General features: G+C 41.7%; 1 protein-coding gene across 1 annotated transcript in view; it reads left to right on the top strand.

The window, feature by feature from the left end:
• NEDD9 (neural precursor cell expressed, developmentally down-regulated 9) overlaps nucleotides 1-27705 on the top strand; it is a 178546-nt gene that overhangs the window by 28282 nt on the left and 122559 nt on the right. The window contains exon 2 of the mRNA XM_073631059.1: nucleotides 21537-21694. Within this exon, the coding sequence (XP_073487160.1) occupies nucleotides 21692-21694 (3 nt within the window). The 5' untranslated portion in view covers nucleotides 21537-21691. The remainder of the gene's footprint in view (nucleotides 1-21536; nucleotides 21695-27705) is intronic.

Genomic DNA, 27705 nt, shown 5'->3' with positions numbered 1-27705 from the left:
AAGTTCATCCCTTTGATCTAAAATAACTAAATGATATAATGTTTATAGTTACCTCTCAGCGTTCAGCGGCTTATTTTTTTTTTGACAGCTCTAAGCAGAGAATGCTTTGCACTTGTTACATGTAATTGTGGTAATGCCGGATTAAGATTGTGAGGGGGGGGTTGAATCGATGTAACGATTTTTTAACGATTAATCACACAGCTCTAACTTGTGTCTATGTTAGGACCTGTGTCGATGGGCTTTAGTACACGTCAGCATTGCTTGCCTCCTTATACAAGTTAATAGCAACGCAATGCAATTGCATATTCATTTGTGCCTATATTAAGGCGTGTGTAAATAGGCTTTTGTTCCTTCAAGCTAATTTTGCATTCCCATCAGTGTCCCCCCCCCCCCGACACCTCCACCGCCCTCCCCATCCATGCGCCCAGCCCCTTTCAGGACACCAGACACATGAATTACTATGGCAGGGATAGGCGGGGGTTGTGTATTTTGAAGCACGTGATTAGAGCCAGAGTCTCTAATAGGCCTCAAAATAGGGTGGGCTCAGGGCACAGAGCACTGTTGTGTGACAATAGCGAATTAATTTTTGCTATAGTCACACTACAGTTCCTCCCCGCCAATCAGGAGGCAGGTGTGTGAGACTTATTTACCAATTGGCCAAAGTGCCAGACAATCCTATTGGATGCCTAGCGCTTTGGCGGAAGAAGAGACACACAAGGGAGGAAGCTTGAGGAGCAGACACCGGAGCCGCCGCTCCCCGCACTGGAGAAGAGGAGGAGGACAGCCCCACCACTGCAGGAAAGGAGGAGGACAGCCCCACCACTGCAGGAGGGAAGGAGGACAGCCCCGCCACTGCAGAAGAGCCCTGCACGGGTGGACTGGTGGGCGGTCAGTGCCGCAGGTGGTCTGGCGGGTAGTTAGTGCTGCGAGTGGTCCAGCAGGTGCTGCTGGTGGTCAGTTCACCCCCCAAAGAGAACCCACCAGCCACCACTGATTCCCATGCAAGTAACTGGAAACATAGAACTCACAGGTCAAACACAGGTAAGAAGGAGCTAAACTGCAAGTCAAATGCTCCTGCCAACAACCTGTGAATCTCAGAAACGTCTTAGACTATCAAATCCATCAACACAAGCCATCAACACAAGCTCTTAAGCAAGTAGAAAAATATGTGTAGATATATTATTTTTGTTTTAAGCTATACAGATCAAGAGTAGTATTGCTGACATGCAGGTATCTTTGAACTTGTTGTTATTTCCACATTTGTCATCCATTAGACTTTTTAGCTTTGACACCAAAAACTACTATGTTTTCATATTTTTTACAGCTAAATACAAAATCTCTTATGACTGATTCAATGCATGGAAACGTTAAGATATATTGTTTTTTAGTAACACTTTTTTTTTGTTTAAAAGACAAGCTAGACCTTGTTTTAATAAAAAAAAATCCCACCAAACCCTCTGTTGTTTTCAGTGTAATTTTTTCCTCTAGGGCCCTGTGATTAGTTATTCCTGTGACTTGGTACATAGTTCTAGTATTATTGTTTTGCAAGAAGAAAACACAGCATTTATGCCACCAAGACATTTCCAGTAAACTTGTATTTTTTTAAGAACATTTACTAGTGGATTCCTTTGAGGGAAAAAAGCCAGACCAATGTTCCACACATTAATACTACCCTGCACTAATTCCAGACTTGCTTCTCATTGGCCGTACTTACAAATCACAGTTCTGTGCCAATGAGCACATCATTTCTGGAACAACACACATTTTCCCCAAAGTTTGCATGTGGTATTTAACATCTCACATACTTGTTACAAGACTAGTAAACAATAAACATTCATTAGCAGTTCTTGCTCCATGGGGAAACAGAGAGAAGCGTTTTGGAATGTCTGACCTTTTAAACATGTACGGTAACTGTCTAGCAATTGCATATTCTCTCATACTTCCTAAATATCTTCTTAGATTTTAGTTATTATGGTTAATTGATGAAAAAAAAATGACCTAATTACCTTTGGTAACACAAAACTATGCCAAATGATAAAAAATGTCTAGCTATGCCCTCGCTCCTCATTAGCAAACACAGATTTAAAGTGGTAGTAAACTCTGTTCTACCACTTGTACCTACAGGTAAGCTTATAATAAGGCTTACCTGTAGGTACTGTGAATATCACCTAAACTTGCACTGTTTAGGAGATATTCAGAGTGCATGCATCCACTGATGTCACGGGCGCATGTACTATGAAGGTCCGGCATACAGTGCTGGATCTTCAGAGCCAGTTCTGTAAACGGCAGCTCCAGCGCGCATGCATGGGAGTGACATCATCGTGCCCCTGGCCACTCATGTAGCCAGAGGTCGCAAACTTGGAAGAAAGACCGGGGGAAGATGGAACCCTCTCAGTGGCGATAGTGCAGCGCTGTAGGGCTTCGTTTTGAGGTAAGTCTATCATAATGTCTCTCTGTCACATGATGACATTGCCTTGAAGGGATTTTTTTTTTTTCATCAACTGCAGTTTACTACTGCTTTAACATGCTCAACCCCTATAACTCCCTATAAACCCAACATGCCCACCCTATTACCTCCTATACCTAAAGTCCCTAGCCCTTAAAACAAGTCCTTGTTTACTAAAGCTGGCTATACACATAAAATTTTCATTTTAATAAACTTCTTTCAATTTTCTATTTATTAGCGGGGTTAAATGTACGTTTTTGACTGCAGCGGTGAGAACACTCAAAGAAACAGGGTTCTCAAATGATTTCAATTTACAAATACCATACTGGTGACCCCACAATAGGGATAAAACATTTTCACGAAAGAGAGTTTAACAAGACACGTGGCCACTCACTAAAATTAGAAGAAAAGAGGTTTAACCTTAAACGGCATAGAGGGTTCTTTACTGTGAGAGCGGCAAGGATGTGGAATTCCCTTCCACAGGTGGTGGTCTCAGCGGGGGGCATCGATAGTTTAAAAAAACTGTTAGATAAGCACCTGAACGACCGCAACATACAGGGATATACAATGTAATTCTGACATTTAATCACATACATAGGTTGGACTTGATGGACCTGTGTCTTTTTCAACCTCACCTACTATGTAACTATGTAACTTCAAAAAATTTGTAGTAGCGTATCTGGTTTTCATTTGGTAAAGTCCATTTCTTCCAAATTTAAACGTTAACAGCAAGTACGGTACTTTCAAACTCTCAGCCTTCTAACGTGCTGAGAATTATTGTACACATTTTCGTATGAATTTCCATTTGAAAGTCTACTAATATATGGCCAGCCTAACTCTTCCCCTACATCTACAGTATAATCCTTTCTACCTTGCATACTACGTCCCCTCTCTTAAAGGAGACGTGTCCTCTTCTCCAGAGCTCCACCAGCTATAGTAAAATAAAATGTACTGTATGCTTTGCTCTCTGTGTTATCTGGTCTAAGAAAGGGAGGACACACTATCCCTCCTGCCACCATAGGAGAACTGTGCATCTGATTTGAATAGGACTTGGTAAGCTCTATGGGCTTGCCAGGCACGGGGGCAATCACTGTTAACCCTGTACTATTCCTTTAATACAAATGCCTGGCTAGGATCTAGCCCCTGGGCAGGGGCGTTGCTAGGGGGTGGCTTTTGGGGCTATAGCCCCGAATGTAGGGCCGATAGCCCCGAGTCTCTGCAAGGGTCCCCAAAGGGGAGGGGAGGCTCTCTGGGGACCCTGATGCAAGAGAGAGGCTCTCTGGGGACCCTGATTTTAAGGCAGAGGCTCTCTAAGGACCCAGATTTAAGGGGGAGGCTCTCAGGGGACCCTAATGTAAGGGGGGCCCTCTGGGTACCCCGATGAAAGGGGGAGGCTCTCTGAGGACTCTGATGTAAGGAGGATGCTCTCTAGGGACCCTGATGTAAGGGGGGCTCTCTGGGGACCCTGATGTAAGGGGGGACTCTCTGGGGACCCTGATGTAAGGGGGCTCTCTGGGGACCCTGATGTAAGTGGGGGGCTCTCTGGGGATATATATACACACACACGTATATTACTGTATATACATGTGTATGCCCGCCCAAGCTTATGACTTTCTTTACTATGCTGCTATGGGCTCTAGCCCCAGATCTTTTGTAGACCTAGCAACGCCCCTGCCCCTGGGTAACCTATTTTTACCGGTGATGTACATACCCTTTTCAAAATGTGGACCCATCGACAGGTTTATATACACAATCATACTTATGGGATAGAACAGACTATGAGTTAATGAGATTCGAAGAAAAAAATGTTCTTCTGTCAGCCAGACCATTTTGCCAAGCCTTCATATCTGAACAGCAAGCTTTAAAATACCCTTAAAGCATGTTTATACTTTGTTCAGACACCTCTTAGGAGAGCAACAGTAATCATTTGAGAAAATGAGGCTGAGGGGTGTCTGTCCTGATGCTCATCTATTATCAAACAGATCGGGCATCTGTTATCCTTACCTTTGGAACTATCATCTTCACACATATGGCAGACAACCTGATACATTTAAATTAAACGCACAGACCCATCAATATGATTATTAAAATTATAAATAATGTAATTTATATAGTCAAGCCTTGCAACAGTAAAATGATGTGCCTCCCCTAGACTCATAAACCAGTATTCATTTTCTAATACCTGCCATTAATAGTGTTGAAACTTTAGAACTTTGCAAATAATATGGGGGCAGCTACATGGTTAAGGAGGCCCTATTGCCAGACCATTCATGAAGGAGGAGTTGGACCAGCATAGAGAGTAAAGCTGGCCATAGATGGATTGAAATTATGCTGAACCAGCCAAATTTCAATAAATGCAGGTATGAGGTTGTACAGAAATCGATCTACTGATTTTCCAAGCTTGATCAGTGCCACAGGCTATAGCTGGCAGCATTGATCAGTGTATTCTGATAGTAAAGAAGTCTCCCTGAGTGTTTGGCTGGGGAATCAAGTTATCTTTTTTCATTCAAGTGGCTATGGGCTGCCTAACCGGACACTCTCAGCAGAGGAGAGGGCTATGAAAGGGAACTGAAGTAGTCAAAGTGGCTAACTATTTCAAAGGTGCATTGGAAGAAAAAAAATATTTATGGAAAGGAAAAAAATGCAAGTAAGTATTTAAAAGAAAAGTGCGAGTTTACAAAAAAACAAACGTACATACTCATGCTAGATGTCTGCAGCTGTCCCCCACTGGCTTTACACTGAGAACTGTGCAATCAAAGATTGCTGATCGCTTAGTTCTTAGTTCTGAGTGCGCTGAGAGGCTGAGCCAGGTGACGGTCAAGCATCTGGGTAGATCCCAGCATTATTGTTGGGATCCCTGCAGTCTAGACTATCTCTGTTGCATCAGCCAACAGCTGGCTTTATTCTGGTGTCAGCTGAATCTGGGACACAGGACTGCAGAACTAAGTGCCCTCCTGTGATCCCAAGGAGAAGTATGGCCAAAAAAGCTTTGGACATACTTCTCTATTAAATACTCGATTTTTCTGTTCTTTCATATTGCATTATTTTTATGAGGTGTGCAGAACTATAGTTATTCTAAAATTATATCTTTACTATCTGCAAATACTTTATGGTTGCAGGAGGCAAAGGTGGTATATTCTTTAAAATTCTGGTACACACTTCGATAAAGGGGGTTCCTTCACATTCCCCTCCAAACAATTTCCCCAGATCTACCACTCCTCAGGACCTCATAAGCGAGCTGAGGTTGCCATACTTATTAAACACGGGTCCCCTTTCACTTGCTCTGAACACTATAGCGACCCACATGGCCACTTCATCATCCTCAGAGGTCTGTGGCAAACACAAGTGGTCACTTTTTGTGCCTTATATGCCCCGAACATTAGACAACATAGATTCTTGACTAAAGTGTTCACCCGCCTCTTCCGATCTGAGCACGGGTTTTTGGTGGTGGGGGGGCGACTTTACCCTTACCCAATCTGTAACTGCGGATCGCCACTTGGTGAACCCCTGGACATCACTGGCTCGAGCCCTCAGGGACTTGAAGCTCTTTCGACAACTCTCCAGATGTTACGCTCTCTTTGATGCCTGGAGGGCTCTCCACCCTGGGTGTCGGCAGTATACCTTTTACTCAGCCCCCCACCGAACACACTCCCGCATTGATTACTTTTTTATCATCAACCCCACACTTAGAATAACACGCGAAGCATGGATACTCCTGATCTCATGGTCCGACCACGCCCCTATTTTGCTAACGTTAGACCTAGGCTCCCCCAACCATAGGCCTTAAAACTGGAGACTAAACACACTCCTTCTCCAACACCTCCCATCAAAAACAGAACTAATCTCTAACCTAAAATTCTGTTTTGTGGAGAATAACACTACAGACATATCCCTCCCCACACTTTGGGAAGCCCATAAGGCAGTCCTCCGGGGTAGATGTATGGAGTTATCCTCTGCCATGAAAAAAGATACACTATCTACAAAGCTGCAGACCAAGAAGGAGCTCCAGGCCCTAGAACGTCGGCTACAACTGTCCCCTGCCCTATCCCTCCTCAAAAAGATTACAAACTTGCGAGCGACCCTAAGCGATTGGCGCTGTGCTGCGTAGAAAAAGCTCTGCTTAGATTAAAACAAGTGTACTACGACAAAGGTAACAAGGCCCACTCCCTACTGGCAAAGAAGCTACGTGACAACTCCCACACAACGACACCCCACCAGATTAAGAACAGATCAGGCTGCCTACTATCCCACCCCAAAGATATAGCCCATACCTTTGCAGAATTTTACACGGACCTCTATAATAATCCTGACATCCCTAGTAACCCCCCTGACCTTTCTCATCGCATGCGGAGTTCCCCAACTCCAACCCACTGACTTATCATCCCTAAATGCACGGATTACTGAAGAAGGAATAGAACAGACTATTAAATCTCTGCCATCCCACAAATCCCCAAGCCCGGATGGACTGCCTTATGAATATTACAAAACTGTTCTTCCCCTCCTACTCCCCCACATGTGCAAACTTTTCAATGCCTTTCTTCAAGACACCCCCATTCCATTGGACATGCAGCGATCCTTTATCACTTTGATCCCCAAACCAGACAAAGACCCCATCCTGTGTGCCAACTACAGGCCCATCGCTCTGCTGAACTCGGACCTAAAATTTTTTACGAAGCTACTCTCAATCCGCTTGAATGTAGTCCTCCCCTCTCTCAACCACACGATCAAGTGGGCTTTGTCCCACTCAGACAGGCGGGTGACAACACCAGAATAGTGATCAACCTGGTGGATGTGGCGAACAGGGAGAACTTGGCATCCTTGCTACTTAGCCTGGATGCCGAAAAGGCCTTTGACCGTCTTGGGTGGCCCTTCCTGTTCGCAACGATACATCATGTTGGGTTAAGGGGACCTTTACTGTGAGCGATCCGGCAGCTCTACTCCAACCCTTCCTCTCAAATTAGGACCCCCTTTGCCCTTTCCTCTTCTTTCTCCGTAGCTAACGGCACCTGGCAGGGGTGCCCACTTTCACCCCTGCTATTTGCACTCTGTGTTGAACCCTTAGCTGCCTCTATCCGAGGTAATCCTGATATTCAAGGTATCTCGGTCAGGGATAGAAAGTTTAAAATTTCGCTATTCGCTGACAACATCATCCTCACCCTGACTAAACCTAGAATCTCCCTCCCGAACCTCCATGCGGGATTAGACCGCTATGGAGCACTCTCGGGATATAAAATTAATGCATCTAAATCGAGGCCCTTCCAATTAAAATCCCCGAAGTGGAAATTGCTCACCTGAAGGCCAACTTCTCCTACTGTTGGAAACGCACCACCCTAAGATACCTGGGGATACACATCACCCCAAAATTCACCGTCCTATACAAAGAAAATGTCCCCCCCTCTTCCGCTCAATCAGAACCCTGCTCCTGCAGTGAAAGAAGCACCACATCTCTCTTCTACATCGGATCACCTCAGTTAAAATGACGATCCTCCCGAAGCTACTGTACCTCTTCCAAACACTGCCCTTACCTGTCCCCTATAAGCACTTGAGAAAACTTCAATCCGACCTATTTCAATACACCTGGGACTACAAAAGGCATAGAGTACCCCAATCGGTACTAATGGCGGCTCGCTCGTATGGAGGCCTCGCATTTCCCAACCTCATTAAATATTACCAGGCGACCCAGCTTCGTGCAATAGCTTTGTGGTTCACCCAACGATCCTACAAGTGGACGGAAATCGAAAACATTTGGCTTGCCCCGACACATCCGAATAATTTACTTTGGAGTGCGAATGCAGAGGCAGCCCCTGAACGTTTGCTAGGATCCATGTCCCAACTTCGGCAGCTTTGGCGCAAACTGTCACATCCACATGGGCTGTCTTCAGAGAGATCGCTTCTAACTTCTTTTGTCTGCAACCCCAAGGTGCCAGATAGCCTCACCCACCAAATGTCATACCCGTGGACATCACGGAATCTATTTCACTTTGGGAACCTAGTGGACCCTAGATCACACAAATTATTGCCCTCTGCCAAACTTCAGACCAAATTTGATCCACCTCGCCAGGTTTTTTAACAGGTACTTGCAAATACGCCACTACGCCCTATCCATAGCTCCTAACTTGCAATCCCCCCCCCCCCCAACCGCATTTGAAAACCTAATTCTAGCAGGCTCTGCCCAGAAGGGCCTAATCTCCTACATTTACAAAATACTAAATACCTACCCCTTAGAAACACAAGGCAAACACACCTATATGAATAGGTGGGAGAAAGCCCTCAATGAGGAAATTTCCATAGAACACTGGCAGGTGATCTGGTCCCAGGTGGCAAAGAGCTCACTCTGCACACTATATAAAGAGAATGCGTATAAAATCCTCCTTTTCTGGTACATGACCACGGATGTGCTCCATGCCATCTATCCCACTAGTTCTGATCGCTGTTGGCAATGTCAGGGAGATCGAGGTTCCCTGCTCCGTATTTACTGGAGCTACCCACTAATCACCATCTTCTGGAACACCGTCCAGCAGTTGCTGGCCCGTCTTCTTGAAATACCTGTCCCTACGACCCCCAAATTTTTTCTACTGGGCCTATCGCCACTGAAGATTCCCACATCCTACAAAAAACTAGTTCGCCACATCCTCACAGCTGCACGCTGTCTTGTAGCCCTAAATTGGAAAAAATGCTCCTCCCCTACTCTGGAGGCCCTATACGCTAGAATTAAAGATGTGGAGCTGATGGAGAAAATGACCACTAGGATGCAGGATAGGCTGAAAGCCCATGACAAAGTCTGGGAGCTGTGGCACCTTCGGGAGGACCCACCATGATCAGGTAAAAGAGCTACTACGATGACCCCTTCCTTCTTCTTTCTCTATTCCTTTCCTTTCCCTCTACTTTGAGTATTCTTGTGACTCTTACTACCTAACATAAGTTACTACATGTTATTAAATGAGACCATAACGCATATACAACAACATCAGATATGTGACTACTATTGTCTTTGAGCATATTGCAAGAAGTTTCGAGTAAATGTCTAAAAGAATTGATGCATAATATGATCTGTAGCTTTCAATTCACATATTCTTTTTTTTTTTTTGTACTGCAAAAGCAAATAATAATAATAAAATGCTATTTGGAAAATAATGATGGTACAAGCTACAAAAAGAAGGGATTTTGCATGTATAGATAAAACTGGAAACTACAGTGCTGTTATATCTAAATGCAAAACATAGAAATTCAGTGATTAACATTTGTAAATGTAAAAAAAAAATGTGTGCCTAACATATTCACATTTTATAAAAGCTTCCTTCTCTAATACTGTTATGTTGACTTCAAATTACCTAATCTATCCTCATCACATTAACTATTCATTATTGTCTACTGTTTTCCCAGCTTTATAGAGAGAGTGCTAATTAAATGTTTACCATAGGCTCCCTAGTGAAATTTGCAAACACAAATTAACCTTATATTTACTTACCAGAAAGGAACAGTTAGCTGATTAACTAGGTGACAAAAGTAAAAGTCAGACTCTATGTGTAAGTTGGGCCATAGACAGAGCTATTTTATTTCCTGCAACCTCGGATTGTACAAAAGATAATCTCTTGATTTCCCCATGGGGGAATCCCTCCCACGGAGCCAACATGTTCTCCCGGGGGGGGGGCTTGGCGGGGGAAGCCATCCCTGCTGGGAGAACTGGGTGATTACTAAGCCGATACCAATAATTGCATGCAAAATCCAACAGGCTTGTTGTACCCAAGTTGATCAATCGATCAACTTGGGTACAATCAGCATGCCCATAAATTTTTCAACTAGATTTGAACCATCTATGGCCGGCTTAAGTATGTCACTCAGAGAAGGGTTTCTATGCCTCTTGTATTTGTCTGGTTTGCCTGAAAATAGATTTGAACAGATGATCTATAATTATTCACATATGGAAGAAACTAAATATCAAATTGGTTCATATGTTGAATGTATCTGTCTATGTACAGTATGTGGCCATTCCATAACTGCTTCCAAGACCAACCCCTATAATTGGAATTTGATCTAAAGCCAGTGCCAACAAGATCTCATTTGAGTGAAAGGGTACCTACAAGTTTGGAAAATACTAACATCTGCATACATGCAAATCCCTACATAGTTGTTTTGTTTACCGCAGTGTTAATTACTGTTTATGGATAACACATATTTTTCACTTTAGTGTGAATGATGGAGATGGAGCTTGGAGTTCCAATGTGCCTTATCACTTCTTTTTGCTATGGCGCTAAGTTCATAGTAGTTGAACTGGCCACACACTAGAAGATATATTTTGTTCAGTCTGTGGGCAGAACAAAAGAAATCTAACAGATTCCTTAATCCACACAAAAGTCATTTGTTGACAAACCCTCCCTACCAGGCAAATGTATTTTAACAAATGCTAGTGCTGGTTATCACTCAGACCACCCAGACAGTGTGCAGGTGAATGACTACAGGTGCTGTTTGGCAGACAGTTTTCAGACCCAATTTCTCGGATAAAAATTTATTGAGTAATCAACTTTTGTTGAGCCAGCAGGGCCACCCATTATTAGAATTTCAGATGATTCCTCTGACTTGGCCGAAATTCTAAAAGTGTAGAGCAAGCATTACTCTTCTCACTGCTTCTATGACATCCTGCATAATAGTAGAATCCATATTGGTCTTATTCACAACTTGGCTATTTTGAGACATGACTATGCACATAAATAAATAATAGTAGTTCCGCGCTTAGAACTGAAAGGAAAAAAGGAGAACTGCAGCCCCCCTATATAGTAATTTCACCAAGTGAAATACAGATCAACAAATGTCTTAGGAAAATGGGGAATTGGCGCTGTTCTACTAAATGTGCATAAAATGTGATTCCTAAAAAACATATATAAAACACAAATATAACACAATTGTGTGTGAGTACATCCAATGTGATCATAAATAACTGTGATTTAGTGCAAAAGGGCTCATCCACCCAGTGTTATGCAATAAAAGTGCAATGTGCTGAGAGATATATATATATGAATATGTATATGTGTACCCAAAATTTGTAAACAATCCAGAAATAAACAAATGATGATCTACTTATTAGACCAATATTGTGAAATCACCAACATAAATAAGTAAAAAATCCAAATAACAGCTCAAGTGATGAATGAAAAGTGCTAAGTGAAAACAATGTCCAAAAAAAAAAAAAATGTCCCAAACACAAAAAAATATATATTTTTTTAAAAAGTCTCAGAAAAAATATATTTTACATCCCAGGAAAAAACTATTTCTTGTATGAAGAAAGACTTTTTAAATGTGTCCCTTGGATGGAAAAACTGTGAAAATAGTGTTGCAGGTGTCCCCCGTCTTCCACCGCACCCCCACTCGTGCTCTCACTCACCAGACAGCCCAACCCCTGCAGGGGTAAAAGGCATGTAGGTAGACTCCAGCGATGTTGAATCCAGGAGAAAAGTCCTCAGCCCACTGTGGTATATCCTTCAAAGGTGTCAATGGTGTCACGATATCCCCAGTGTTAAATATCCATGTACATCAAAAAAAGATATGTCTCATAGCGTGAGTCCGTAAAAATAAATTTATTATCCAAAAAAGCTTTAAAACATTGAAACAGGAGCTAGCAATGCTGCACAAGCCGGTTCAGAGCCTGGAGGGCAGCGTGGTGAAGCGTGCGTTCCACCGGCCGCCTGTCTGAAACCGGAACTGGTCGTAAACCAGACAGAAGATTGATGTATGCGTATCAGGAGGCCACGCCTTACGCGTTTCATCATCAAGACGTCATCTGAGGCGCGTCCGGTTTCAGACAGGCGGGCGGTGGAACGCACGCTTCACCACGCTGCCCTCCAGGCTCTGAACCGGCTTGTGCAGCATTGCTAGCTCCTGTTTCAATAAAGGATATACCACAGTGGGCTGAGGACTTTTCTCCTGGATTCAACATCGCTGGAGTCTACCTACATGCCTTTTACCCCTGCAGGGGTTGGGCTGTCTGGTGAGTGAGAGCACGAGTGGGGGTGCGGTGGAAGACGGGGGACACCTGCAACACTATTTTCACAGTTTTTCCATCCAAGGGACACATTTAAAAAGTCTTTCTTCATACAAGAAATAGTTTTTTCCTGGGATGTAAAATATGTTTTTTCTGAGACTTTTTAAAAAAATATATTTTTTTGTGTTTGGGACATTTTTATTTTTTTTTTTGGACATTGTTTTCACTTAGCACTTTTTATTCATCACTTGAGCTGTTATTTGGATTTTTTACTTATTTATGTTGGTGATTTCACAATATTGGTCTAATAAGTAGATCATCATTTGTTTATTTCTGGATTGTTTACAAATTTTGGGTACACATATACTGTACATATTCATATATATATAACTCTCAGCACATTGCACTTTTATTGCATAACACTGGGTGGATGAGCCCTTTTGCACTAAATCACAGTTATTTACATTGGATGTACTCACACACAATTGTGTTATATTTGTGTTTTATATATGTTTTTTAGGAATCACATTTTATGACTATGCACATACTTTATATGTCCAAATTTATTAAAGATCCCACCATCCTAGGATTTGGTGAAACAGTTGTTCCTTATGACATGTGGGCATCTTTGGGATTTGAATTGTATCCCAAAACACTCTTTTCTATATTTTCCTCTCTTTACCCCTCTAAATGTTGGTACCCATAGACTTGAAATAACATTCACTCAATCCAACCATCTGGAAGACTTTTGATACCACTTACTGGCAACTGCCTGAGGAAACAATCAATAAGCCAGGTTAAAAAAGGTGAAATAATTACTATTTTTCTGCACTGAAATGAATGGCAGTAGCAGCATCTGCCACTAATGCACTAATCTCTACTCTAGCACGAACAAGAATATTCATATTTTTTTTTCAGTGTACCTACAACCAATCACTTTACTATCTCATCTTTATTTACCACTTTAGACCTATCTTAAATACATTTTACATTATTTGTCAACATTCCTTCTCCTAATGTCATGATTTAGCCCCCTTTCACACGATCGGACCGTTCAGGTCCGCCTGTCAGTTTTGACGGTGGACCTGAACGGGCGCTCCATGTTAGTCTATGGAGCGTCGGATGTCAGCGGAGACATGTCCGCTGACATCCGACCCAGTCCGATCCGCTAAAAGCAGACGGATGGCTCTACGTCCAGGTCCGTCGCTGACGGATCGGGTGAGATCGGATGAAAACGGACATGCTGTCCGTTTTCATCCGATCCCTCCATAGGCGGCAGCGGCGCCCGACAAGCCCCTCCCCGCTCAGTGAGCAGAGAGGGACCTGTCATCCGCCGGTTCAGCGGAGATCAACAGACTGATCTCCTGCTGAGCCGGCGGACCGAGGCGGGCTCCGTGGAAATGGAGTCCGCCTCGTGTGAAAGGGGGCTTATAGTAAAGAATATTTTTAAGTAGGGAAATTAATGAAATATTGAAGTGTTGGTGATTTTCAGAAGTTGAGCATTGGTGTCAAAAGTGTTCCTAAGTAAGAAAGAAATGTATTGATGAGTTGAGTAGGTCTATGACTGAGACAGGCAAAGGCTGTATTTTGTGACCTGTCATATTTCATAATGTAAATAATTTTAACCTTCAAATGTATACTTTGCATACTGTTAAATATGAAAGGGACTGAAACAAAGCATGAAGCTCAGATAATCAACAGCTAGTTGCTTTTGTTTACAGTAAAAAATTGGTAACTCCATTTGCCCCTAAAGCCTCATACACACAATAAGAAAATTAGATTGGAAAATTCGTAAGACGAGCTGTCTGCGGATTTTCGGATCGTTAGTACGGTGCTTTCGACAGCCGATTTCACTTTTTCATCAGACAAAAGCTGTATGTGCAGGCTATAAAATTTTTGTTGGATGTGAACTCAACGTCTGATTTTCAGATGGTCAGTACAGAAATCGTCACACAAAAGTCAAAAGTACAAACACACATGCTCTAAATCAAGGAACGACCGGGAAGAGTTCGGTCTTGTAAACTACCATTCGTAATCTAGAAATAATATTCGTAACGCGGCAATTGATGAAATGTCAAAATGCAGCGCACATTCTCATCTTCTTTAATGGGATAATAATGAAGCTGCTTTGCTGGTGATACTGAGGTAGTTATGCCAAACGTATTTTAAAAAGGCATTTGCTTTGTAGTGATATAAATAATATTAATATTACGGTTGTTTGATTTTTTGGAGAAGTTACCATAACACCATTATCCCTGAGTTTTTAAGATCAAAGATACAACTATGTTGGTGTCCCTTGTTAATTTTCCATTGTGTTGTTTTTAATGTAACTGCCTACTCCCAAACTGTCATTTGAAGAAAAACACATAGCCATGTATTATTCTACACAATTTTTTTATTGTGCAGAAAAAAAAATCAATAGAAATTAAATTAGAGATGCTATCTCCCATCCAAATAAAAATAACTTAACAAAAACGTGTGAATCTACGCTCACCACACTTCCACTAACATGAAATTAACAGAAGGGGCTCAAAGGGTGGTGCTTGAGAAATGAACTTCCTCTTTATACTCTCATAGTACGTCACTACAATCATATTTGTCAAATGAGAATTTGTGGATAGTTAGTATGCTAGATAAAATCCTGCACACTTGCTTTTGACAAAAATCAGACGCTCGGTCGTACAACAAATGAACCATGTGTACGAGGCTTAAGTCTTGTGCAGCAGTGTGGACCCAAATTCCACTAATGTTTCCGAACCCAACAAACAGATAACAAATACAAGCGCAACCTTGTTGTACTACAGAGCACTTCTTTTCAGCAAAAATAGAAGTTATTCAATCTATTACTGAAAGTATAAAGGTCCAATAATTTGCATTGACGGTAATTTGTCTTTGACTTTGTTAACCTTGTCACAGATGAAGGGAAGCTTCCCACCAATGACACTGAAAATAATTTGTACAAAAAAAAACTAGTAAAAAAAGTTTACTGGGAATTTTTTAACAATTCAAAACTGTGATAAGCAAACCACAACAGGGAAAAACAGTACTAAATGAGCATCCTTTTTTTGTACTACAGTATATGAAGGAAATGGAATATTTATCTTTGATATGCAATGTTTTAACATATCTGGATCATTACATAAAAGTAAACTGACTTGGCTTAAAAAGCCCAACAGTGCTCAAGTACAGGGAACTTGTGGTACCTGTAAAGCTAGCCATAAACATTTGGATTTCTTTCAGCCTTCAGGGCGGAATGAGAGAAGCGAGTCAAGTCAGTCATTCTAAAACTCAAACATGGCCTCAACTTTCATTCAAGTTGCAATTAAGCCCTGCCTGTGGTTATTTCATTGTCAAGTCAGAGCCTCAGTGGGCTATAGAAGCTTTAACATTTTTAAAATTTCACTGTAAATGAGGCTTAAGCCTTGTAAACACGGTCAGATTATTGGATGAATTTTCGTCAGTTTTTTTGTTTAATGCTAGTCTCAAATCGAAAGTGAAGAGGGTACTCACCATCAGAAAATTTTCTGATGACAGAATTCAACGTCACAAGTGACGTAATGTGTTGAATTGTTTTGTATGTGTTCTTTCATTTCTGAGCATGCCTAGTCTTGCTCTTCAGATTTTTTTTTTGGCAGAAAACCGTACTAATGAAAAGAAAATTGGACGTTGTGGTCACATCAGACAAAAATTTTCAAGCCTGCACATCCAGTTTTTGTCTGCCGAAAATTCGTAAATGGCTGTCAAAAGCAGCATACTAACGATCAGAAAATCGGCAGATTGTTCATCGGAAAAAGTTCATCTTCAGATTTTCTGACCGTGTGTGCGGGCCTTAAGACCACCTACACACTATTAGATTTTCTGCAGATTTTTTCCTTCAAATTTACCAAAACCATATAATATGAGGTCAAACCTTAAGAGTTTCAATTTTTATGCAATCAGGCAGGCCCTTGCACTACATAGGTTTGGTAAATCTGAAGACAAAAATCTGCAGAAAATTTTACAGTGTGTATGGGGTCTTAGGCTCAATTCACATCTATGCATGTTGCTTTTGAGTGTTTCTGCAGTGTTTTTTGTGGTGCTGCGTTTTTGAACAGCGTTTTTACAGCGTTTTTGCAGCGTTTTTGCCGCATTTTGCGTTTTTTTTTTTTTTTTACAGTTTTTTTGTTAGACTGTATACAGTCTAAAAAAAAATGCCAAAAACACAAAACGCGTCAAAAATGCTGTAAAAACGCTGTACTTGCGTTTTTTATGTTGGTCCATTGAATTCTTTTACATGCAAAACGCTGCATTTTGCATGAAAAAAGTCCCTGACCCTTTCCAAAAACGCAGAGGTACAAAAATGCATTGATGTGAACATGTTCCATAGGAACCATGTTAAAAAATTCCCATGCATTTCTACAAAATGCAAAATGCATCAAAAAACGCGTTAGTGTGAATGGAGCCTTAGGCTCGGTTCACTCTGGAACCTAATGTGTCAGCAGGGGTGAAGCTTGAAGAGTATCTGTGAGTGCCAAGCCAGGGACCCAGCAGGGAAGCGGGGATGACGCTTGAGGAAGATACTGAGTGCTACAGTGAAAGAGCTCAGGGGATCCAGTGGCTGGTGGATCTGAAGTCTAGTAAGAGAGACTGGGAGCTCGTTGAGTGAACAGTGAGTAAGTGTGGGGTAAAGAGAACTGTTCATGTTGCAGATAGTTGAATACCTTTACTGTTAGTAACAGCTATAAGATTGTTGCCATAGAAGACAGTGATCCTGCCTATACAGAAGTGGTGTCCGGCTGGAGGCCTTCACCTGTATAGCTGTCTACCTATAGAAGTCTCGGAATCTACCAATTAATATTGCATCTACCTAAGGGAGTCCTGGTCCTAATACTCGCTCTCACAGTTCTGTTTAAGAGACAATAAATCTCTTTGCATTCAAAAAGTGTCTGGTGCCCACCTGTTCATCTTGCATTACACCCACCATGCCTTGTAACCCACTCCACACTGAAGGATGTAAGCTGTCCTTAACTCTGGAGGTCACCATTGGGCTTCAGGGGCCCTGAAACTTTGCTACAAATATAAATGTGTATTTTTAAATATATATAATATTAATAATATTGTTTAATCGTGGGTGTTTTCAAATATTTACTATCATAAAAAATCCATATTCTGAATATTTGACTTTATATAATGAATGAACAAGAAAAAAAATAAGCTTAAACACATACATATTATGGAGTAATGGAAGATAGTAAATGCGCTATATCTGAAAATTCAAAGAAGAGCTGCTACAAACAATGTGACAAACATAAAAATATAAAAGTGGGTGAATTGTAGCGCTAGTGTAAAAATAACATAAAACACACTGTGAAGTGATGTATAAACGTCTATCAAAATATATGACTGTACATCCCAAATAAAACGAGTGTATTCCAGATGTTTCTGAATAAAGTCCGTGCCAAAATGATAACATGCAGTGAATCAGAGGGGAAATTCCATCAACAATCTGAATGTCCAGTATAGGACCATCAAAACATTGGATAGGTGTAGATACGCTTACCGGAACCGGTGGACTCTAGTGCCGGCAGCATAGAGTCTATCGAGCAGTGTGCCACCATGGCAGATGGAAAGATGGTCACGGGGAGGATGGATGGTTTCCGGATCGTCACAAGTCACGCATCCAATGTTTTGATGGTCCTATACTGGACATTCAGATTGTTGATGGAATTTCCCCTATGATTCACTGCATCTCACCATTTTGGCACGGACTTTATTCAGAAACATCTGGAATACACTCATTTTATTTGGGATGTACAGTCATATATTTTGATAGACATTTATACATCACTTCACAGTGTGTTTTATGTTATTTTTACACTAGCGCTAAAATTCACATACATATTATGCACAGAAACATGCTTAAAAAAATCAGCTTAACCACTAGCCGCCCGCCCACTGTCATATGACGGTGGTACGAGGCAGCTCTCGTTCTGGGCGGACGTCATATGACGTGATTGCCTTCCCGAGCCACTAGGGGGCGCTTGTGCCCCACCAGCGGCATGCGCGCGCGCCGCGTCACTGGGGAACCAATGCGCGTGCCCGGCGGCCACGATGTCCGCCGGGCACCTGCGATTGCCCAGTAACTGAGCAGGACCGTGGATCTGTGTATGTGAACACACAGATCCACGTCCTGTCAGAGGAGAGGAGACCGATGGTGTGTCCCTTGTATATAGGGACACCGATCGGTCACCTCCCCCAGTCAGTCCCCTCCCCCCACAGTTAGAATCACCTCCTTAGGACACACATTTAACCCCTCGATCACCCCCTAGTGTTAATCCCTTCCCTACCAGTCACATTTACATAGTAATCAATGCATTTTTATAGCACGTATCGCTGTATAAATGTGAATGGTCTCAAAAATGTGTCAAAAGTTTCCGATATGTCCACCTCATTATCGCAGTCACAATAAAAATCGCAGCTCGCCACCATGACTAGTAAAAAAAATTAAATAAATAAAAATGTTATAAATCTATTCCCTATTTTATATACGTTATAACTTTTGCGAAAACCAATCAATATACGCTTATTGCAATTTTTTTTACCAAAAATATGTAGAAGAATACATATCGGCCTAAACTGAGGAAAAAATTTGTTTTAAGAAAAAAAAAATGGGTATTTATTATAGCAAAAAGTAAAAAATATTGTGTTTTTTCAAACTTGTCCCTCTTCTTTTGTTTATAGCGCAATAAATAAAAACCGCAGAGGTGATCAAATACCACCAAAAGAAAGCTCTACTTGTGGGGAAAAAATGATAAAAATTTCATTAGGGTGCAGTATTGCATGACCGCGCAATTATCATTCGACAGCGCTGAAAGCTGAAAAATGGATTCGGCAGGAAGGGGGCGAAAGTGCCCTGTATTGAGATGGTTAAACACATGTGGTAATGGGTGTCAAAAGCAAGCATTATTGAACATGCATATGAGTGAAAGGGCCATTGTCCTCAAATCACCATCAGTAAAGAGGTTGAAGTCATTGAGTGGAAATTTAAATGCTTTACTTTAGGTACAAGAAACTCAAAGGATTGCAGGAGAAAGTTTATCTACCCACTTTACATCTTAGCAATTCATATTTACATAGTACCAGCCATGCTGGGGGCTGATAAAGGCTCCTCAAACAAAAGATAAGCCTGGCATTTCCTATGTAGGATTGGAGGCCAATTAGGCCTGCTATCACTTTGCGCCAACAAAGGCCCAGTGTCGTGTTTCATCACTTCTTTTGTCAGCTTGGAACAAGGTGGAGTTCAACTGCTTTCATATTACTAGTGCAGTCAACGGCACATCTAAGCCAGCTCTGAAGATAAAGAAAGTTGATGGTTCTAGAAATTGTCTAGTATACATTACACTAGAAAATGTGCATACAGCTACAATAAAATCTTTACAGCCTCTGGTTATCTGGTATATATTATTGATAATACAAATAAGTTTTATACTGTAGTATGTTAATTCTTTATCTCAATTGCTACTACATCTGATCCACCAAATACTTGGGTCATTCAAGGCTATGCTTGATACAGCATGGTACACTCCCAGTTGTGTTAAATGATTGCTAATTTACAGACAGATATTATTTTTGGAAAATCTGTGTGTGAAGGGTACAAACCTTTCTTCATTTCAGCAAGACTCCCTCGGGATTCTCACCCTGGAGTCTCTTCCATGAAGGGCCCCTGCATGCTCTAACTTCTTGCTCTCCCATGAATCTCTGACAGAAATGGCTTCCGTGATGCCTCTTTCTGTTCTTGCTCTATCTGGGGTGTTTGATTTAAACTTTTTCTATGGCCTTGAGAACCATAATACTAGGCATTACTTCAAGTTCTGGAAAGCATATTATTTTCTTGCCCTGGTATTTCTTTAAATGCAGGTCAAGGGCATAACTAAAGCCATAGCATACCATGTGACAGTTTAAAAGCCCCATCACCTGTAGATGTAGATAATGACCCAGATACAGTAAAATGACATACAAAACCACAGCAACTTTGTTTGGTTTAAGTATCTCTGATTATGCACTTTTTTCAGGTGGTGCTTTGGATATACAGGACTGGCAACACCATTAAATTATTTTTCTGATATTAGTACTAAAATATATAGCACTGCTAACAATTCAGTACAATTTCTTTAAAATTGGCTCTAGTGTGAATGAGTTTGGTAGGAATGTTATGCAGCGTACACACGATCGGGATTTTTGTCGGAAAAAGATATGATGGCTTTTCCGACGGGATCCTGCTCAAGCTTGCCTTGCATACACACGATCACACAAAAGTTCGCTGAACTTTCGACCGTCAAGAACGCGGAGATGTACAACACTACGGGGCAGCACAGTGGTGTAGTGGTAGCACTCTCGCCTAGCAGTAAGAAGGGTCGCTGGTTCGAATCCCAACCACGACACTACCTGCTTGGAGTTTGCATGTTCTCCCTGTGCCTGCGTGGGTTTCCCCTGGGTACTCCGGTTTCCTCCCACACTCCAGAGACATGCTGGTAGGTTAATTGGATCCTGTCTAAATTGTCCCTAGTATGTATGAATGTGAGTTAGGGACCTTAGATTGTAAGCTCCTTGAGGGTAGGGACTGATGTGAATGTACAATGTATATGTAAAAGCGCTGCGTAAATTGACGGCGCTATATAAGTACCTGAAATAAATAAAATAAATATAAAATAAACACTACGACAAGCCGAGTAAAAGTTCAATGCTTCCGAGCATGCGTCGAATTGTTTCTGAGCATACGTAGGAATTTTGCGTGTTGGAATTGCTACAGACGATCAAATTTTCGGATAGGAACTTTTTCCAACCGAAAAATTGAGAACATGCTCTCAATCTTTTGCTGGCTGGAATTCGGCCAGCAAAAGTCCAATGGAGCATACACACGATCACATTTATCGACCAAAAGCTCTCATCGGTCTTTTGCTGGCCGAATTTTCGATTGTGTGTACGCGGCATAAAGTGCTATCTGGGAACATGGACTGATGTGAACAGATCTGTGTACTCTATAAAGTTTTAGAGAGACTGTGTTTTTGAGAGTGTTCTTATTTTTCTTTTTTTACAAAATTAGATGTCATTGTATTTTATTTTTATTTTTTACAGCGCATGTAAACTGCATGGAACAAAAAGATCCAGGAAAAAAGAAAGAAGAAAAGGTCCATGAAATACACCCAGCTAATGCCAAAGGGGATTTCCTATGGAGATTACTACTGCGTCAAAATATTACATAGCTTGATTCAAGGAGGAAGATCTGAACAATGGTAAGAGGAAAATGACTGTGTATGTTAACAGTGAATACATTTTAGGTTTTGCAATTTGATTGCTATCAGTTGTACAAAAGGGATTTGATTATTTTAAAATGACATGGATTATTCTTCAGTTTAAAACTCACAAACAGGCATAAGTCGTTGGTAAATTCATATTACATTCACATTGTAAACCTCTAGGTATTACCACCTATAAAAAGGTAGGTAATGTTATGACTGGGCTATGTGTGTGACAATAAACAAAGTCCACAAGAAGAGAATAAGCTAGCATCTTTTAAAGAAAAGATTAATATAAGGCATTTGTTGTACACTCAGCTATTACAGTATTCACACAAATAGAAGGTTGACAGGGGGCGAAGAGACTGCAGCCACCCTACAGAAGTAGCCTATGAGTTATAAATGGTATAGGGGCAAGACCTGGTACATTGAACCAGTTGCCTCAAAATTTCTTGAATTTGAGTGGACAAGTCCTCTGTTGATAGACTCATTTTTCTTGAACCAAAATATCTTTAACTATGGTAACCCATGTTTTGTCATCTGGTGGTATAGGAACAATCAGCCACTGTGCTATGAGCTTGCAGACCAGAAACAGTAGTATGTGCATGGGTATTCTCTACACTGGGTGAAACCTCTTTGCCATCTATTAATCCATGTAAATATAATTTAGGGGCTAAGGTAAAGGCAGCTTAAAAAACGCTATTCACAGTGGTTAACATATTTGTCTAACAAGGAAAAAGCTTTGGCCACCTCTATAATATGTATATAATATTCCCTGGAGACTGTCCACATCTTCCACAATCCAGTAGAGACCTACCACCGTACTGATGGAGCTTTGTGTGGTGGGTTGCGATAGGTTCCGTGTAGTATAAAACAATTGGAGTTTTTGAGATGGTGGCAAGGACAGCACGAGAAGGACCTCTAGAATAGATTATTCATCTACCAGCCTACTCAAATCCATCCTCTATTTCAATTTCCACTGTAAAAACATTCTGTGTTAAAAGCTGAAGTAAGAATAAGATATATAATGAAAATATGGCCCTTTGTTGTGGAGGTCTGAGTCACTAAGCCAAACAAGGGGACGTGCATTCATTTAAAACACAAAGACATACAAGTACTGTTCGTTTTCATAGTTTGTGGTTTAGAAAAGAGCTTAAAAGGGATTTAGGAGAAGTAGTTAACGGTAAATGGTAAGATCTTAGAATGTACAAAAAGGTAGATTTAATATGTGATAGAAATGTAGTAATAGTCTTGAATGAATCATTTAAAAGACACATCTTGTCTACTTCTGCAAGATCATAAAGAAAACAAAGATGTTTGACAGCCAAGTAAATACTGTACATTAATGAAAGGAATGAATAGACCTACTGTAGCTATAATTAATGTTAAACAAAAAATGGGCTCATTTACTGTAGGAGAAAGGTGGAATAAAAGTGACATAATCTGTGTGTATAATAATATCTAAGGTCAGTTGCTATAAAGATTTAGCTGTATCGTTCACAAATGGAGTAAATTTGGTTTTACTACCTCTACGGAAAGTGTGATTCCTGTGGTTAGATTGTGGAATGCACCTTTTGTAAGGTGGTAAATGCAAACTCAGTAGCTCAGTTTACTTAGATAGAAGATTCTTTGCAAGTAATGGTACAGTATATATAGCCATGATCAGAGAAATCCAGTACTGTATCTGATACTTTTTTTTTAGCAGCATTGGCACCTCATTTTTCAAGACATGTTTTCAAATGATCCACTCACTTTATTAATACTGCTTTGAGTTGCGAAATAGAACAGATCTTTTGAAAGCTGTTAGAGCCCTTTCACAATGAGGCACTTTTCAAGAGCTTTGGCACTAAAAAAAGCACCTGAAAAGCTCACGAAAACCTATTTCCATTAAAATCAATGAATGCTTTCACACTGCAGCGGTGAACTGGCAGGGAGGTGGAAAAACTCCTGCAAGCAGCATCTTTGGAGCATGTTTGGAGCACTATAAAAAACACCTCAAAAGTGCCCTTCTCTATTGAAATGAATGGGAAGTGCCTAAAAAGCGCATGAAAAGCACTTCAAAATCGCCTTAAAATGGTTCTTGAAGCAATTTTTGTGTTATGTGACCTTCAAAAAAGCACACAGCTGACGCCCGAAAAGCGATTGAAAAGCGCTGCAAAAGCGCCTAAAAAGAGCCGCAAAAGCGCTTGCCATTTTATGGCCAGTTTTCAAGCGCCTCAGTGTGAAAGGGCTCTTAGTGCAAATAAAAACTTACATACACATCACATACAGTACTCAAACATACACTATATTGCCAAAAGTATTGAGTCGCCTGCCTTTACATGCACATGGACTCTAATGGCATCCCAGTCTTAGTCCGTAGTGTTCAATATTGAGTTGGCCCACCTTTTGTAGTTATAACAGATTCAGCTCTTCTGGGAAGGCTGTCCACAAGGTTTAGGAGTGTGTCTATGGGAATGTTTGACCATTCTTCCAGAAGCGTATTTGTGAGGTTAGGCACTAATGTGGACGAGAAGGCCTGGCTCGCAGTCTCCGCTTTAATTAATCCCAAAGGTGTTCTATTGGGTTGAGGTCAAGACTCAGGCCAGTGCAGGCTAGTCAAGTTCCTCCACCCCAAACTCGCTCATCCATGTCTTTATGGACCTTGTTTTTGCACTGGTGCGCAGTCATCTAGAACAGGAAGGGGTCATCCCCAAACTGTTGCAACAAAGTTGGGAGCATGAAATTGTACAAAATGTCTTGGTATGCTGATGCCTTAAGAGTTCCTTTCACTGGAACTAAGGGGCCAAGCCCAACCCCTGAAAAACAACCCCACACCATAATCCCTCCTCCACCAAATGATTTGGAGGGGTGGACCAATATTTTTGACAATATAGTGTGGATTAGTGAGTTTAACTCAATATTAAACCCTACGAACTAATGCCCCGTACACACGGTCGGATTTTCCGACACAAAGTTTGAGAGCAGGCTATAAAATTTTCCGACAACAAAATCCGATTGCGTCAATTCCGACCGTGTGTGGCCATTTGCGACGCACAAAGTGCCACGCATGCTCAGAAGAAATTTCGAGACGGAACAGCGAACAATGTGAGAAGAATGAAGTAGTTTTGCTGCTCATATTCACACAGACTTCTCACAAACTTCTTTCTTTATTATTTATTGTGATTCCCTCAATATATTTAGATTTCTCACATCTGGCCAAATTTGTTTTGTGTTGTTTTTAATTTTTTTTTGTTTTATTCCAGGCTGGTTTTGTATTTTTTGGGGGGTTTGTTTTTTTTTTTTCAAGGCTGTGTTTTTATTGTTGTTTTTGTTGTGTTTTACTCTATAATATTTTTGTGTGTGTTTTGTGTGTCAAGTTACCACAACACCATTGATATCTTGTATTATTTAATCTGTAGGAGATTGTTTGGTGTTGGTGTCTCTTGTTAATTTCACATTGTATTTTTTAAATGTACCTACCTACTCACAAACAAACTGTCCTTTTTGAAGGAAAACACACATAGGCAAGTATAATTGAACAAAAAAAAAAAGGGAGGCAACACTGGAGAAACAGCTGAAATGGGTGAAGCCTTTGACCCCCAGGGCACACATTAACTATTTGCAAGCAAAATTGGTGACCTGAGGAGTCCATATCTAAGGGAGTTCAGTCTGGTCCAGAAGTCCCAGAGATCCGGAAAGCAGCAGATGACATCTGCGTCCCCAGGCTGTGGTCATACAAGAGACTGCATCTTTTGTCAGACCTGACTGAACCCAGGGTCATCACTCTCTGGTCTTTCTTCCACACTTCCTTCCACGCTGTGGCTGTGGTGGTGGAGTTGTGGCAGCAGGAGGAGGAGGAGGAGGGGCCAACTCACTCAGGTGGGTATTGGGTGTTAGTTCCCCACTCACCCCTTTACTTAGGACTTTATACAGAAGGTCCTCACACAGCCGGCGTTGGCCCTCCTGCATGCCCTTCAGTTTGGTGGCAGCCATGCAGGCGAAGGCCTCTTCAGGAGTGGGGAAGGCTCTGAGGGACGCAGAAGCCTCCTGAATGAGCCTGAGTGCTGAATCCTGCATGTGAGTCGCCTTCCTCGCTTTTTTGTATGGAAGGCGGAGGGGAGGAACCTGAAATTCTGTCAGGCTGCGACTGGTCCCAGGCTTCTCCTGGCTGCCACTTACCCCTGCCTCCTCCTGGCTGCCACTAACCCCCGCCTCCTCCTGGCTGCCACATTCCACCGCCTCCTCCTGTGTGCCACATTCCACAGCCTCCTCCTGGCTGAGGTCTTCCTGTGTATAAAAAAGGGACATAGTTTTAGTTTTTTATTCATCAATCACACACAATTTTCACCTCATGACTGTTGCAAATTGAATGTTAACAAATATAACAGAATATCATTCTGAGCCCAGCATTTTTCATTCTTGTCCCAATTATTTTTGCCCACTACTGTCTATTGTCAAACACTTTATTAAATCAGCAATTAGTGATCAATACTAACATCTATTAAACATAATTTATTTATTGAGCAGAAATCTGTAGAACAATGCTATACCTGGCTCAAGCTGGCTCCTCCATTTTTTCCTGGCTGGAAGTCCCAGGTTGGACATCGGAAGCCTCAGCTGGGGTGGAAGGAAGAGTGGAAGGAAGAGAGGAGAGGGATTCCCTGACTCCAGTGTGGTCTGACAGAAATCGCAGTCTCTCATAATACCACAGCCTGGGGACATAAGCCTGGGGATAAGTGCTCCTCAGGCCACCAATTTGGGCTTTTAAATAGGGGATGGTTGCCGTGGGGACCACCGGCTTCACCAACTCCAGCAGTTTCTCCAGCGCTGTCTGCCTCTTTTGTTTATTGTTGTAATGGGGGTGTCTCACCTGCCACAGACAGGGCATCTCCCTGTATTTGTCTATGAACAGGAGGAGGAAATTGTGGTCATTGAAGCCATCCATTTTCTCTGCAAGACACAACACAAGACAAACCCTAATGTCAGGCGAAACTCTCCTAATATAGTTACAATATAGGCCTCAATTTGGAAGCAGTATAGGCCCAAGTTTAGATCTTACCTTCGTTTTCACGATCGGCGCCTCCGATACTCCTTCCTCCGCTCACAGATCGTACGTACTACGCACGCATGTTACGCTTTATAGACACTGCGCATGCATGTAACTCCGCCCACCCCTGACGTTCTTTCTAGTCTATTCCCCGCCCCTTTTTGTTCGGCGCAGTGGGGGAAGAGCAGATGGCGGAGACACAGCAGGTGCGTGCTAATTGCAGCAACGAGGAGGAGGAAAGCCCGGAGCCGGAAACGTCTGGATCCAGAAGGAGAAGATTTAAGGCCTCAAATATGTCCTTTGGGGAGATGTTGGAGATGGTGTACATCCTGAAGAGGGCCGACTATGATGGAAAGTATGGACCTTACCCCAACCCCAATGTCAGAAAGGCCAAGATAATGGCGAACGTGGTCAAGAGTCTGCACCGGAATTCCGGGGTACGACGATCGAAAGATCAGCTCAGGAAGCGGTGGTCGGACCTCTAATTAAGAGAACATGAGCAGTACAGAAAGATCCGGAGAGTGCTGCAAAAAAGTAAGTAGTTATGCTGTGTTCCTATTCTTTTTGTGTTTATTACGTTCGTGCTGCTCCATGTGCTTTTCTTAAATGTTGTACAGTTTAAAATGGCAACTTTCATGTTCATGGGCACATTATTCGTTCGTATCAAAGATTTTTCTTTCGGCCTATAAAACACCATTGTTTTGACCATATGCATTTGACCACATTTTTTAGGGCCTACTTGTATGAAAATAATTTGGTTGTGTAGATGGGTTTGTTACTAGAATGAAATGCAAACTCGATTCTGTGTAAGGAGAGGACACTCAGCAGCAATTTTCACATCTGGACACTGAAGCACTAGTGTGGGACACAAGAACACCCTTTTTATTAGGGGGCCCACACAGGTGCTCCAGTGTATACTATAGGGGTGTCTCCATCTGTGAAGCTTGGACAAAACAGGTAAAGTATTGAAGCTTGACAA

This window comes from Aquarana catesbeiana, linkage group LG05 (assembly GCF_042186555.1).
Source record: "Aquarana catesbeiana isolate 2022-GZ linkage group LG05, ASM4218655v1, whole genome shotgun sequence".
In the NCBI taxonomy this organism is placed as follows: domain Eukaryota; kingdom Metazoa; phylum Chordata; class Amphibia; order Anura; family Ranidae; genus Aquarana; species Aquarana catesbeiana.
This window is presented reverse-complemented; position numbering and strand designations above follow the sequence as displayed.